General features: G+C 35.0%; 4 protein-coding genes across 6 annotated transcripts in view; 3 read left to right on the forward strand and 1 right to left on the reverse strand.

Moving 5' to 3' along the window:
- LOC108630533 (ionotropic receptor 75a-like) overlaps positions 1–3,972 on the forward strand; it is a 5,393-nt gene extending 1,421 nt beyond the window's left edge. Inside the window, exons 4-10 of one of the 2 annotated variants that reach the window (XM_026818140.1) lie at positions 466–590; positions 733–894; positions 1,017–1,231; positions 1,296–1,510; positions 1,975–2,243; positions 2,372–2,581; positions 2,678–3,972. In XM_026818140.1, coding sequence (XP_026673941.1) covers positions 466–590; positions 733–894; positions 1,017–1,231; positions 1,296–1,510; positions 1,975–2,243; positions 2,372–2,581; positions 2,678–2,792 — 1,311 coding nt within the window. In that variant the 3' untranslated portion in view covers positions 2,793–3,972. Of the gene's footprint in view, positions 1–465; positions 591–732; positions 895–1,016; positions 1,232–1,295; positions 1,511–1,974; positions 2,244–2,371; positions 2,582–2,677 lie in introns of those variants that run through there. The other variant, XM_026818141.1, reaches the window with a different exon arrangement.
- Positions 3,973–4,038: 66 nt separating this feature from the next.
- Positions 4,039–7,269, forward strand: LOC108630534 (ionotropic receptor 75a-like). Of its 2 annotated transcripts, XM_026818142.1 has the most exons (10): positions 4,039–4,252; positions 4,314–4,483; positions 4,560–4,868; positions 4,931–5,058; positions 5,117–5,278; positions 5,365–5,570; positions 5,641–5,855; positions 6,472–6,743; positions 6,841–7,047; positions 7,118–7,269. In XM_026818142.1, the coding sequence occupies exons 1-10, from the start codon at positions 4,120–4,122 to the stop codon at positions 7,203–7,205; spliced, it is 1,890 nt and encodes a 629-aa protein (XP_026673943.1). In that variant the 5' UTR covers positions 4,039–4,119; the 3' UTR covers positions 7,206–7,269. The 2 variants fall into 2 exon arrangements, with proteins under 2 accessions (XP_026673943.1, XP_026673944.1); XM_026818143.1 differs by lacking the exon at positions 5,117–5,278.
- A 61-nt stretch (positions 7,270–7,330) lies between these two features.
- Positions 7,331–12,045, forward strand: LOC113465056 (ionotropic receptor 75a). Its single transcript, XM_026818385.1, has 10 exons — positions 7,331–7,681; positions 7,847–8,022; positions 8,086–8,394; positions 8,913–9,126; positions 9,340–9,365; positions 9,623–9,849; positions 10,418–10,626; positions 10,705–10,919; positions 11,000–11,268; positions 11,713–12,045. The coding sequence occupies exons 1-10, from the start codon at positions 7,549–7,551 to the stop codon at positions 12,032–12,034; spliced, it is 2,100 nt and encodes a 699-aa protein (XP_026674186.1). The 5' UTR covers positions 7,331–7,548; the 3' UTR covers positions 12,035–12,045.
- Positions 12,046–12,220: 175 nt separating this feature from the next.
- The window catches only part of MetRS (methionyl-tRNA synthetase 1), a 5,253-nt gene continuing 3,948 nt past the window's right edge, over positions 12,221–13,525 (reverse strand). Inside the window, exons 14-16 of the mRNA XM_018034352.2 lie at positions 12,820–13,145; positions 12,521–12,745; positions 12,221–12,441 (exon numbers count right to left, since the gene is read on the reverse strand). Coding sequence (XP_017889841.1) covers positions 12,292–12,441; positions 12,521–12,745; positions 12,820–13,145 — 701 coding nt within the window. The 3' untranslated portion in view covers positions 12,221–12,291. The remainder of the gene's footprint in view (positions 12,442–12,520; positions 12,746–12,819; positions 13,146–13,525) is intronic.

A 13,525-nucleotide genomic window follows, 5' to 3' on the forward strand; every position in this document is an offset into this window, starting at 1 on the left:
CTACAAGAAAGGTCGTATACAATTTTCCCGTAAGTCCAACGGTTTAGGAGTTATTGGCAAAAAACGAAAATTTTGCCAAATCTAAAGGGAAAAATCTCGAAAAAAATTTTTTGTTGTTGTTTATTATTAGCATTGTTCTTCCGACGTCTGATTTCTTTTTAAAAAATGTGTTTCTAAAGTGCATAAACTTTTGGGATTGACTGTATAGCCAATACATCCTTAACTATTTACTTCAGTAAATGTTTAATAGTGACGCGAAATAGAACAACATGCTTTAGAATTTGTATGTTCTTTACTCCTTAGAAATGCACAAATACGTAGAATAATTCTGGGATGAATCATGTTTTGAAAAACGTCACAAAATCTAATTATGAACGATGAATAAAATAAAAATTAAAGACAGCATTTACATTAATTTATTAACAATAAATAAGGTAACTTTAAGACATATTTTGGAATTTTCAGATCAGTTTATCTGAAAACATGTCGTTACATGATACGATGCAAGAATATAATATGAAATCAAAGTATGGCCGGTCGAAATATTTATACGTACTCTTACAACACTTGGCTGACATGTTCAATTTCACGTAAACATTAATATAATTATATTTAATTAATCAGTAGTTGTAATAAGCGTTTAACCGTATACGCAACTATTGGCTCATGTATTTTAATCATTAATGTTTATCGTCGTATAGTATCGGTTATTGACTGATGTACGCTTTGTAGCATAGACATTACGCAAATAAACGCGCAAAGGAGATTCGACAATTCTGGTCCCGTTTTCGCTGCTTTTAGAAGGAAGCAGATAGATCTCTCGACAAGTCCGGCTACGATGAAAATCGAGAGATTGAATAACGGAGACATAATAGCTCCTGTCTGGCCAATACGGTATGTTACTTACTGTCTATCAGCATTATCAGTCTATTCTCATCTATTCCTTTATACTTAAAATTTTGATGTCAAGAAATGATGTACTAACGATTCGGTTATTATTCCCATCATGATTACAGATCGTGTTTCATGTTTCGCACGATATCATCGACTACCATAAAACCAAGTCAGTTTTTACAACCATTGTCGAGAAAAGTCTGGTACGTGATACTCGCTATGATAGCAATCGTAACAGCGATTTTAATTATATTTCTACGACTGGAAAACATTCGCAATCCCGCTGAAATTTACGGTCTCTCCGTTCTGCTCACAGTAGGCGCCTTATCGCAACAAGGTACTGGATTATTTCGAAAAGAAAGGATTTGTCAATTATTAACAATCCGGATGGTTTTATTTAGGTTCTGCGTTTGTCCCATCTCGTTGCGCAAGTCGCATCGCGTTTCTACAAATTTTGCTTTGCAGCATAGTAATTTTGAATTATTACTCAGCCAGTGTAGTATCGAATCGTTTGAAAAACAAGGCCGAGAAAATGAACGATTCGTTGATTAGCTTGGCTCATAGTAACATGAAACTTGCAGTGGAACCCACACCCTACATCCGTTCCTTTCTTCAGGTAATTGTAGCTCTCAGTAAAGTGAAAATAAAACTAGAGTAGAAACTCCTATATGAACATTTTGAGTACCCATTCCATACGGACATCTCTTCTGATCTTCTGAAACGGGCAGAATCTACTTCAACGTAATATGATGATATAAAACACATCTCTTAAAATAATAATAATGTAAAAAAAAATTGTTCACGCCAAGATACTTCCCCCCTCGAACCATTCAATTTTAATCAATCAAATGTCTATATTTTCTATGATTACGAAATAATCTGACTGTATAAATCCCGATCCAATTGCACCGAATTTTTTAAAATTCCGGTCTGCAGTATTTCTTATAGACGAAATATGGCTCATGTTATAATAAAGTTCGACCACCACTGTTCTATGTCGTCAAGAATGTTGTTATTGGAGGTCCTACCGTAAATAAAAATTATGGAACACGATTTTAGAAAGGGAGTGAAATTTAATAGGTCCCGGATAAAGAAGTGAGATATTTCTACGACCATCGTTGGTCGAAAATACCGGAATCGCAGAAATATCTACCACTGGAAGAAGGATTTAACCGCGTGGCCGAGGGACATTTGGCTTATCACTCGATGATCGATTCCGCTTATCCGTACATCGAGCATTCATTCAATTACCGAAGTATTTGCGAACTCACGGAGGTTCACTTGTTCCGTGGCATTCTGGCATTCTACGCGAGACACAGAAGTCCTTTCACTGAACTGATGAAAGTAGGGTATGAATTCTTCCCAGTACAAATTAAATTATCCAGAAGAGTATTAATCTTCTTGTTGTGCTTTTTTATGACTTTACTGAAGATGCTCAGGATTTAGCCGGTTCTTCATACAACCTCTTGTTTTTTAGTATGATTAAAATTCGTGACGTTGGCATTCAAAACCGCGAACTGAAGCGATGGGCGGCTAGAAGACCCTTTTGTCCAAGCAACTTGCTTATCGCCGAACCCTTATCGATTCACGAAGCTGCACCTGTCTTTATATTCTTATGCATGTCTGTGATCCTGTCGATTCTCATTTGCATAATTGAGAATATTATATTTTACTTCTTTTCGGCAAGGTGAATTAACAAGTGATTTCATTTAAGAATTATTATATTTCTTACATGCGACACTGCATGAATATTAAGTAAAACGGTGTAAATTATTTTTTTCAGAAATTTCAGTCCAATGACGAAAACGAGTCGGTTCATCGATACGACACTACATCTACCATCACTACGAGATGTGAATTTGCAGGATTTGAAAATTTTCAACGTTCTACGCGAATGAACATAATTTCAAATTTCCGAACACTTCAATATTATATTAAAGGGTAAACGCAATAGTGATGTAAGTCACTTTTCGACCCAATTGTGATTGCATTATTTTAATCAATTACAAATGGTGATACGTTAAAAGAAACGTTGAAGTAACTTCTAACTCATCTCCCTACTTGCTTTCATTTTCTGCTCTCCAAAGTTAACTAAAGATCCATTAGCTACGCAAAGATCACTTAGAACCACTGCTAATCGAAGCAAGAGGATATATTATCATTACCATTCATTGTAGTAAGTCACTCTTATCAGCGTTTTTAATTACAGTCAATTATTATTGTCTGCTTTAAGAATTTATTATAGCACCTGCAGTAAAATGTTTATTTCTCAAAATTAGCTTTAATAGACTTACATCACTATAACTTTACCCTTTTATAACATAATCGTTAGAAATTTGATTTGACAATCACCTGGTTGCACCAATTAGATTAATTAATTATCCTCGGTATTTTGCACGCGCATCACCCTGAATTAAATGCGATGAACTCTGGCCAATGATTTGTCATGCTGTGAGCTCTCAAAAATAAAATACTGCTGTCTCTCGCGCTGGTCGGGTTAATTAGTGATATTGACTACTGATTTCCAGAGAATCGTCAGCCCGTTCGCGATTATTTTCAATCGCGTAATTAATTTTTCCACCTATACCAATACTGTTAATAATTGATCGCGAAGTTTACATTTCAGGGAAGCTTGGAAAATTAATAAAATGAGAGAAAGATCGACAGTAATAATACAATAAATGCGTAACGTTTGGAGTATTCGTATATCGTAAACTTCCTTGCGAAAATGTCGTGCCGGAAGCGACATATTTCGAATGAATAATTAATCGAACCCCTCCGAAACCTTCTCGTGACTCGGGCAATTTGTCAAATTGCTCCAATTCGTTTGACGTTTGCCTGTCGCTCGTGTCGGAATACGAAATTTGATGCTTCTTGCATTCGATGCATGAGGAATTGAATAAAACATATTTAATATAATGGAAGGGAACAGCGTGACCAGAGTTCGATTTGATTGTAGAAAACATTTATCGCAAATCGACACCAGCATAGAATAGGGACCGAGTTCAACCGGATGCTGATCGATTAAGTTATTTTTAAAAACGTGTAATTCGTGAATAAATTTATGGTTTTCACTTATCATAGACCGTATTTTATGTATATTTGACTTACGATAACGTTATTAATATATATAATCACTGTAGTCGTTAATGACCTTGTCAGTGAATGCGACTTGGAACAGTGAAATAATAAAAAGAAGACTATTTGGCGGTTCGAGAAAACATAATGCACATCTTTTTCGTTATTCTTGTGTCATTTATTTTAACATCAAGTGCACATGATCACTTATTCATTCGCGATTATTTCGTGTACAAGCAGATACGAAATGTCGTGGGATTCTCCTGTGGCGATACTATAGGTAGGTGTAATTGTTTTACTATTGGCCAGAACATTGTTTTTCAATCAAGTTCAACTTACAGGTGATTTTAGTCTTCTGAGAAGCCTAAGTACCATAGGCGTATTTACGATAATAAGGGAGCCCAGCGTAAAAGTCGACTTCCGTAGATTCATGAGGAGCGAGAACTGGAGAGTAGGTGTCGTCATCGATTTGCGTTGCCACAACGAAACTGCTGTTCGAATTTTTTCTGAAGTAAGGCAAGCTGTTTCCTCTTACACGATAGTAAAAACTGAATGCCAATTTTTATCGTTTCTTTCTTTAAACTCAGAGCTCGAAATATCGTATGTACGATTATTCGTACAATTGGCTGATATTAGGCTCTAATTACAATCACAGTATCTCGCTTTTGAACGACACTGCTTACAACATAGTAACCGATGTTTCTGTCGCTATATCAAATAAAAGTGACTATGATTTGTACGATGTTTTTAATCATTGTAAATATCGCGGTGGCGCATTAAACGTTACAAGGCTCGGCGTTTGGCAACCGAATTCTGGATTGAAGATATTTCTAACGCAGCCTATAATTAACAGAAGAGCTAACATGCACGGGATTAGGCTGAAAATATCTGGTGTGGTGAGTTGTCAATTATCCTTTATAACATTGACAGTTATCAACTTAAATGGCATTTTACTTAGATTCAATACAGGCCGAAGAACATGCGTCTCGAGGATTACATGCAGGACATAAATACCAGATCTTTAGATAGTATGCACAAATTTGTGCACGCTATGATTTTGCATACGGGAGATCTGTTCAATTTCAGGTAAACAGTGAACGATTATTTTGGTGTTTATTACAATAAGAATTTCGTTGTTCTCAAGCGTTCACGCTTCGGAAATCATTTACTGGGATAGACACAGTGTTCATGGTTTAATATTCGAATTCCTGCGATCAAATTATATCGATTTTGCCAGTAATCCGAGAATCATGGTATCCGAGCGATTAGATTATGCCTCTTTAATAGGTGCAGCCTGGCCAATCAGGTGAAACTCATTGTAAATCTGTAATTTATAATAAATATATAAATACTATTTGAACAATTAAATATAACGTGTGATCATAATTATAGGCCGTGTTTCATGCTCTTATCAACTTCGACCACTAAAATCAAATTAGAAATTTTTTTAAAACCCTTTACACGGGGAACGTGGTACGTGTTCATGGTTTTCGGGATATTCTCTATATTCATCATGAAAGTGATAATGAATCGTGAAAATGTATACGAAAAATATTCTGGGGCAGTGGTGCTAGCGGTAGGAATATTGTCTCAGCAAGGTTTGTAGCAAGCTCCTACGAGTAAGTTTTTTGTAACATTGCGCTCTCAATCTATTTATAATGGTAATAGGTGCAAATTTTTTGCCAAAATGCATACCGAGCCGTCTCGCGCTATTTCAAATAACCATTCACAGCTGGATTATGTACAATTATTACTCAGCCAGTATTGTCTCGGCTCGATTGAGCGAACCTTTGGACATGATGGAGGATTCTGTAACCGTTCTCGCTGATAGTAATCTTAAAATTGCAGCGGAAGCTGTCCCCTACCTGAATTATTTCTTATACGTAGGTATCTCATTCTTAGAACGCACTTATTCTTTAGATTGTGTTCCATAGGAAGTTGCAAAAACCAAAAAATGCTTGTTTCCAATATGCCGTATTCTCCGGGCCCCGAGCGAAGTTCTACAATTTTATTTTAGTCTTTAGGTCCATATGTTCTAATTGTACTTTGCATTAATTGTTTTTTTGTTTTAACTGTACGTTACGGTAGGTTGTTAATTTTTAACTATGTTTTAAACTATGAAACAAAGTTATCGTGCGATAAAGTCCTTTACAATTTTCATAAAACAAATTGATTTTCGCATGAATTCATATAGTTCTGATATTGAAAATATTTATCATTCACGTATATCAAATTTTACCCTTTTTTTAAACAATAAAATAAAAGCATAATACATATCGAATTTGCGAGCCGTCCTCGCGCTTTGTAATGAAATATTAATTCGAAACGAGAACTGACGACATGATACAAGCATACAAGACGACAGTATACTACTAGCGTAAGGATAACGGTCCCTTGGTTTCAGCAGCTTCTTATAGAACATCCTCTATTATAAATACTTTTATTATAAAACTAGTTATTTTTACTGTAATTCTTGGATAAAACAAATGCCATTGGCAGAGATTAAATTGGGAATCGGACTACTTCCGCAAGAAACGGTGGGATCCTCTACCAGAATCGAAAAGGTACCTTCCAATAGAGGAAGGTATCAGGCAAGTTAGCCAAGGTATATTGGCTTATCACACTGATCCGAATACAGCATATCCGTATGTCGAAAGAATGTTCGACTCGAATAAAATATGTGCGTTGACGGAGATTCATTTGTTCAAACAATCGGTGATGGGAATGTACACCAGTCATAATGGACAGTTTTCTGAGATTGCAAAGATTGGGTGAGTAACGAAAATATTCAAATCCCCCTTTCAATATATGAGAAGCAGTCACATCTTTTTAAATTAGTTGCTAATAGAAAATTGGCTTATTTTTCAGATTGACAAAAATGTTCAATACTGGTCTCCGAAATCGGCAGATTAAATACTGGTCTTCGAGGAAACCGCAATGCCAGCCCGATACTTTATCAACGAGAAGCATCACGATCTATGAAACCGCGCCAGCTTTAATTCTTTTGGCTTTCGGAATGCTCGTAGCTGGAATCATTTGCATCGTGGAAAATATTGTTCATAGACGTTCAACCAAGTGAGCTATTCTCATTAAGTTAAAAAATAAAGCTATGTTAATCAGGAATAAAAATAAAAATAATTTACAGAAGAGAGAGAAGTCACAGGAGAAGTGGAATAAGGGGAAGTTTTAGCAGTGGAAATAGTAGAGATAATTTATTAGATATAAATCTATGAGTCTTCTACTCTTTTCTACTTATATTAAAAATAGAATTTTAATTAGTGTAGGATTTTTATTAGATTCAGTGTCGTATTATATTATAAATATAAGGTTACAATAAAAAAAAAATTAAATAATATATAATAAAATCACCCCAAAATAATGAAAATATGATTATCTTGTTGTCAGAACTAACAGCAGTTGCCTTACTTCTTAAAGAACTATCATGTCAAAGTTGACATGTTTTCTCATGAAAAATGAAAGTAGGAATACCTCCTGGGTTGGGAACTGTAACACGAACGCTTAGCATGCAATCATTCGATTTACATCCGCGAACAAGGACTGGCTACGGTAATAAAAATGAATCTTGGAAATTTTTTCTACTTACAACTGATCGTCGTCTCATACGCGAATAGCATAGATATAATTCGTGAATATTTTGTTTTTAAAAATGTTAGCAGGGTAGCTGGTTTTTCCTGTGGTGAGGTTGAAAGTGAGTACTCTTTACTCCCTTATGTTTAATGTTCGATCGTTTCGAGAAACGATGATTAATTTATACGTGAACAGAGAAATTAACACTTATTTCGTGCTTATACAAAGATAAATTAAATATTGTTATAATAGATATTATCAATATTGAATAAAAATTTTGACACAGGCGACTATCAAATCACCAAAATTCTTAATGAAGCCGATATTGGAGTATCTGTAAATCAACTGAAATCGACCACTGATGTTTCACGATTCTTACATACTAAATATACGAAATTGGGCATCTTTTTGGATCTACAATGTTGGATTGCAAATAAGGACGTCATCAAACTCTTGGACGAGGTTTGTGCTCATGTATATCGTTTTCACATCGTGGATTTGATAAACAATAACTATATGCTTTAGGCCTCGGTTTATAAAATGTTTGACCATTTACATCAGTGGCTGATCTTGGCAAATAATATGGACAGCATTATTGAATACCTGAATGACACCACATTTAGTATTATCACGGATCTCGTGATTGCTGTATCAGACGATGATAATTACACTTTATACGACGTGTATAATCATTGTAAACGTTGTGGCGGTTTGTTAAATGTTACGAAACTTGGTAGTTGGACGAAGGACGATGGTTTAAAGATTGTACTGGAAACGAACATATTTCATAGAAGATGGAATTTTCACAAAATGAAAATAAGAACTGTTGGCTTTGTAAGTAACAATATAGGGTGTGCGTGCCAGTGTTACACTCCGATTACTGCGTAATACATACAAGATGCACGATTCAGAGTGTTGTGGCGTCCACGGTTTTTTGTTCATACTATTATTTTAAGGGGTTATATTATGAAGGTCAAGTTTCGATTTTTACGGAAAAAGCATGCTGTCCGGAAAGCCCCTTGCATTTTTCAGTAATCGGATTGTGAAGAGTCTTTTCAAATTATCCGGATTCCGCCGTCCGGTTAAAAACATATGCTGCATGCGTACCGGCTGTTCATGTTTTGCGCCCCTTTCTTCTGTTACCACTAATTTTTTGTATATTACTAGAGTATACGCATGTGATCAATTTCATCGTAGAAAATAAACATTATGCATATGCAGCCGGTCCGCAGCCAACGTGTTTTCAACCGGACAGTGAAATCCGGATAATGTGAAGAGGCTTTAAAACTTTGGCGCGGATGAACATAGTTATTTATTTAACAATCAAGAAAAAGATAAGTTGCTTTACGCAGGTAATAGATAGGCCAAAAGACAAAAATGTAAGGGAATACTTGGTGGAAAGAACTAACAAACGCTTCGACACTTGGTCTCAATTCGGATGGTCCGTCATGATGCACGTTGAAGAAATGTTCAATATGTCGTATGTTTGTTTTCTTTATTTAAAAATTTATAATCAACTTCCGCCGGAGTATTTTCTGTTTGAGCTTTATATCATCTATAATAACCGTCTCTAATGCTATGTATATGTATAAAAGTTCTCTTCACTTCCTTTTCGACAAAATCATTCATGCATAACCAGATGAAGAATTTAATTGATAGAAGACTTCATACTTTCCCGTGTGAACTGCGATCAGTCCTTATAATTCATGATTCCACATTTTCGACTTTTTATCTCACTAAGTGTTGATTTTCCAATCTCCTAAGATGCTGCTGTTTCAGTTATCAGTCCACCAGTAGTCGAGTTAGTATTTCACGTCTTCTTTTAACTGATAAGACGGTACTTGTATAGAATATATACATCGTATATTAACATAAATAATCATATTATTTATATTTATGTAAGTATAATTATATTAATTATATTATATATATTAACAATATTTTGGTTTGAATCAGGTAGATACATATTCACAATATTTCAGCGAGCAATCGAAGTTTGAATATAATTGTTGTTCGGGTAATCCAAGTTCTACTCTACTTATATTATAGATACTTAAATTAGATAAGAGATACTTATACTTCCTCGGTGGTTGTACTATACTCAATCTCGTGTTATTTCTTTTCTTACAGCTTTGAAATCATAGAAGTATCACACTGGAGCAATGATACCAACGGGCCGCTTATTGTTGGCCTTAAGAATGGTATCTACGATATACTTTTCTACCCATCCATCATAACACATTCAAGACTCGATGATGCTGATGTAATACTTCAAGTCTGGCCATTAAGGTAAAAAGCTATTAACACTAGGCACAACTTAAGAAATTCATACTATAAACAATGTTTTCTTGATAGTTATTGTAGAAAGGTGTCATTGGCCAAGAGTTATAGCGCGGCGCCTGCGATCGTCGTTTAAAATTAAGCATCGCGCACGCATTTCATACTTAATTACTCAGTTATACATATAAAGAGTGATAGCTTATGTTATAACTGAAAGTTTAAGAAATATGGTAATACTTTAAAAAAAGTTTTCTTAAAATGAAACTCGTAATACGATATTTCGTTTACAATTTTGAATATGAACAATTGTATGTACAACTTAAAATTACATTCGATTAGCTTGAAGTTTCTATTTCAGTTTTAAAAAAAGATGTCTTGATATATCAATTAGTTTCCGAGATAATAGGTCGATAAAAGATTACAAAATTCAAAGGCTTGTATTCCCTTAAACATTTCGAATCCAGAAAAATAATGAATGAAACACACCCCACTTACTGTGGGTGAACTATATTTTTAACAAAATGTGATTGATTTAGCATGGAATGGCTCTATAAATTTTCATGTTTCTCTTTTGCAGAACTTGCTTTATGTTCCGTACTGTTCCTGCAATAAAAGTAGACATAAACCTACTCTTCAGGCCATTTACAGCAAATGCTTGGTACTTGATTATTTTATTAACACTTATTATCATTTTCACCCTGTGGATAACTATGGAACCAGAAAAGGATGTTGATCCTGATTACGGGATAACTGTTTTCATTACCATCGCTGCACTATGTCAACAAGGTATACTACGCAATTATTAATTTAAAACCAGAACTCAAGTCTGATATAAGTACTTATGCTTGATATCTTGGGGCATAGGTTTGCCATTTTTAAACAAATTATTTGCAACCCGTATTGCATTTCTTCAAACCATGATCTTTGGCCTGTTAGTTTATAATTATTACTCGGCGGCGATAGTATCCAGTCGGTTGAATGTTCCTTTAAATAAAATGAACGATTCATTGTACTCGTTAGTAAATAGCAAACTGAAGCTATCAGCGTTTAAGAACGTGTACCTCGATATTGTACTGCAGGTGAGCTTTAATTTCACGTGCATATATCTGAATATAAACTTTTCTTCTTCATACTCCATGTAAAAAGAATGTACGTTTAGTCTACTGCACCAGATATTCAATATTTTGCAAAACACTGGAATACTATACCAAATGACAAAAAATTTCTTTCTTTGGATGATGGAGTACAAAGAATTACGACGCCAGGATATGCATACCACGCGGATCCGATGAATGCTTACCCGTTGATAGAACGTGTTTTCGATAAAGAGATGATTTGTCAACTAACAGAAGTTCAGTTGGTACGTCCTAGTCTTATACCTTTTTGGACAACACGCAACAGTCCGTTTCAGGAGATATCCAAAATAGGGTAAGAATTTGGATGCGAATTACTAATACAGGGTGTTCCGTAAAGGGTGTAAGAGCCGAAAATGGCAGATAGGGAGGGTCTTCCTGAACAACAATTTCCTTTGGCAAAATGCAGAATGAGGCTTGGTTACCGAGTTATTAACAAAAAACACGGACCAATCAGAGCGCTCGGTCTACACGGGCTCCGACTCGGGAGCGTTGGCTCGGATCCGATCCCGAGCCGGAGCCAACGCTCCCGAGTCGGAGCCCGCGTAGACCGAGCGCTCTGATTGGTCCGTGTTTTTTGTTAATAACTCGGTAACCAAGCCCCATTCTGCATTTTGCCAAAGGAAATTGTTGTTCAGGAAGACCCTCCCTATCTGCCATTTTCGGCTCTTACACCCTTTACGGAACACCCTGTATATTACGCTCTTTAACGATCGAAGTAACCATTATTCAATTATAGAGTTATTAGGATGTACACGGCTGGTATTCAACGGCGAGAATCAATACGATGGAATTCTAGAACGCCCTACTGCAATAAAGACAAACGCTATGTATCAAGTGTAACGATTCGTGAAGCAACACCGATTATATTCGTTTTAGTTATCGGTATCATTGTATCAGTTCTTATTTGTTTAATAGAGATTATAATTTTTCGCACATTACGAAGAAAACAGGAAGAAACAATAAGACTTCAATCTCAGGTGGATAAATATGATCGAAAAATTATCCTACTTGAAAATACACACAAATTACAAACAAGAACGCTCGTTACTAATGCATAAAGCATATAATATTTCACTAACATAATTTTTCATCAAAATAATTTTCAGAAAAGGAAACCACATATAAAGTTTCATATGGGTTGAATGTATAAATTAATTTTATTAAATAAACTACACGGATTATATTATTTAATTGTGGAAAGTATAATGTGACATTGATGAAATTTAAGAGCGCATACACTGTAATAAAGAACAGATAATGATCTTTTATTATGCAAATTACGATTGAAATATAAATGTATTAGATATCGATTTATTTATTTCTTTTTCTTCGACTTTTTGTCAGTCGGAGTTGCAACTGACCCAGTGATATCTACTAACTGTTTCTTCAATTTTAATAACTTGTCCACTTCGGGTTGCCATACAGATTTGTCTCCTTTAGCTTTCAATTCACGAACAAGATTGCCCTAAGAAACGCGCAACAACACTTAAATCGAACATTCTTCATGTTATAATGATAACAATATTATTATTATTGCCACATACCTGTTTGGCGATAGCTGATTCTAAATTTGCTACGTCCATTGAAATATCTCCGTTTTGTTCAGCTACGGAAACCACTTCAGCTTTTTTATTCTTAGATTCAGGTGACTTATTCTTTTCACTTATGAGATCAGAAAGCTTTTTCTTTAAATCTGAGAAAATTTGAACTTGGTTGGCCTGCCATCCGCTTTTATCGTGTTTGTCTTTTAGTTCCTTAACTTTTTTATCCTGTAATTAAAAAACGGTAATGTTCCTCCACATTCTATCGACCTTCTGTATTGTTACTTTAGAAAATAACCAACCAGTTCTGCAATTGCGTTGTCCAAAGATTTGGCATCACGGCGTTCACCGTTATTTGTAGTGTCTTGCTTGCCGGAATATTTTTTCCTTAACGCTTCTACATCTTTGTCTTCAATCTTTTTAAACAGAGGAGATGGTTTACCAATTTTGTGTCCCGTTGGGAGTATGTTCGAGATGTAATCAGGGATATAACCGTAATTACTGCTGTCCAATCCTAATTGTAATCTTAATTCGCGCGTAGTATTTGGCATGAATGGAGCCAAAAGAGCTGATAAAAGGCACGCCAAGTTACAACAAATACCGATGATCGTCCCAGCTCTCTTTCTAAAAACAATGAAAGAACCAAACATTTATACTATGTATGAACTAACAACAATAAAGCCATTCAACTCTATTAAGCGAGCGTTATTCACAAGTACTGTAACAGACCTGCAACATAATTTAATACATATAAGCTGATTAACAGTCACAGTCATTTTACAGGACTTATTTTACAGCACAAAATTAAATCATGTAACAGCAATCCTCAGTGAACGAGGGAACCTAGGAAATAAAGATATTCTAATCTCTAATATAACAAATTAATCTGCATTATGAGTCTCGATTCGATAAAAGTATAAAAAGAACAGAATTGGATGAGCAAAATATGCAATATTTTTTACGTATTTCTTCAAAAATATACACGATAACGAAAAGATATATATATAT

The sequence above is a fragment of the Ceratina calcarata genome, unplaced genomic scaffold (genome assembly GCF_001652005.2).
Source record: "Ceratina calcarata isolate Rehan_Ccalc_2016 unplaced genomic scaffold, ASM165200v1 scaffold78.2, whole genome shotgun sequence".
In the NCBI taxonomy this organism is placed as follows: Eukaryota; Metazoa; Arthropoda; class Insecta; order Hymenoptera; family Apidae; genus Ceratina; species Ceratina calcarata.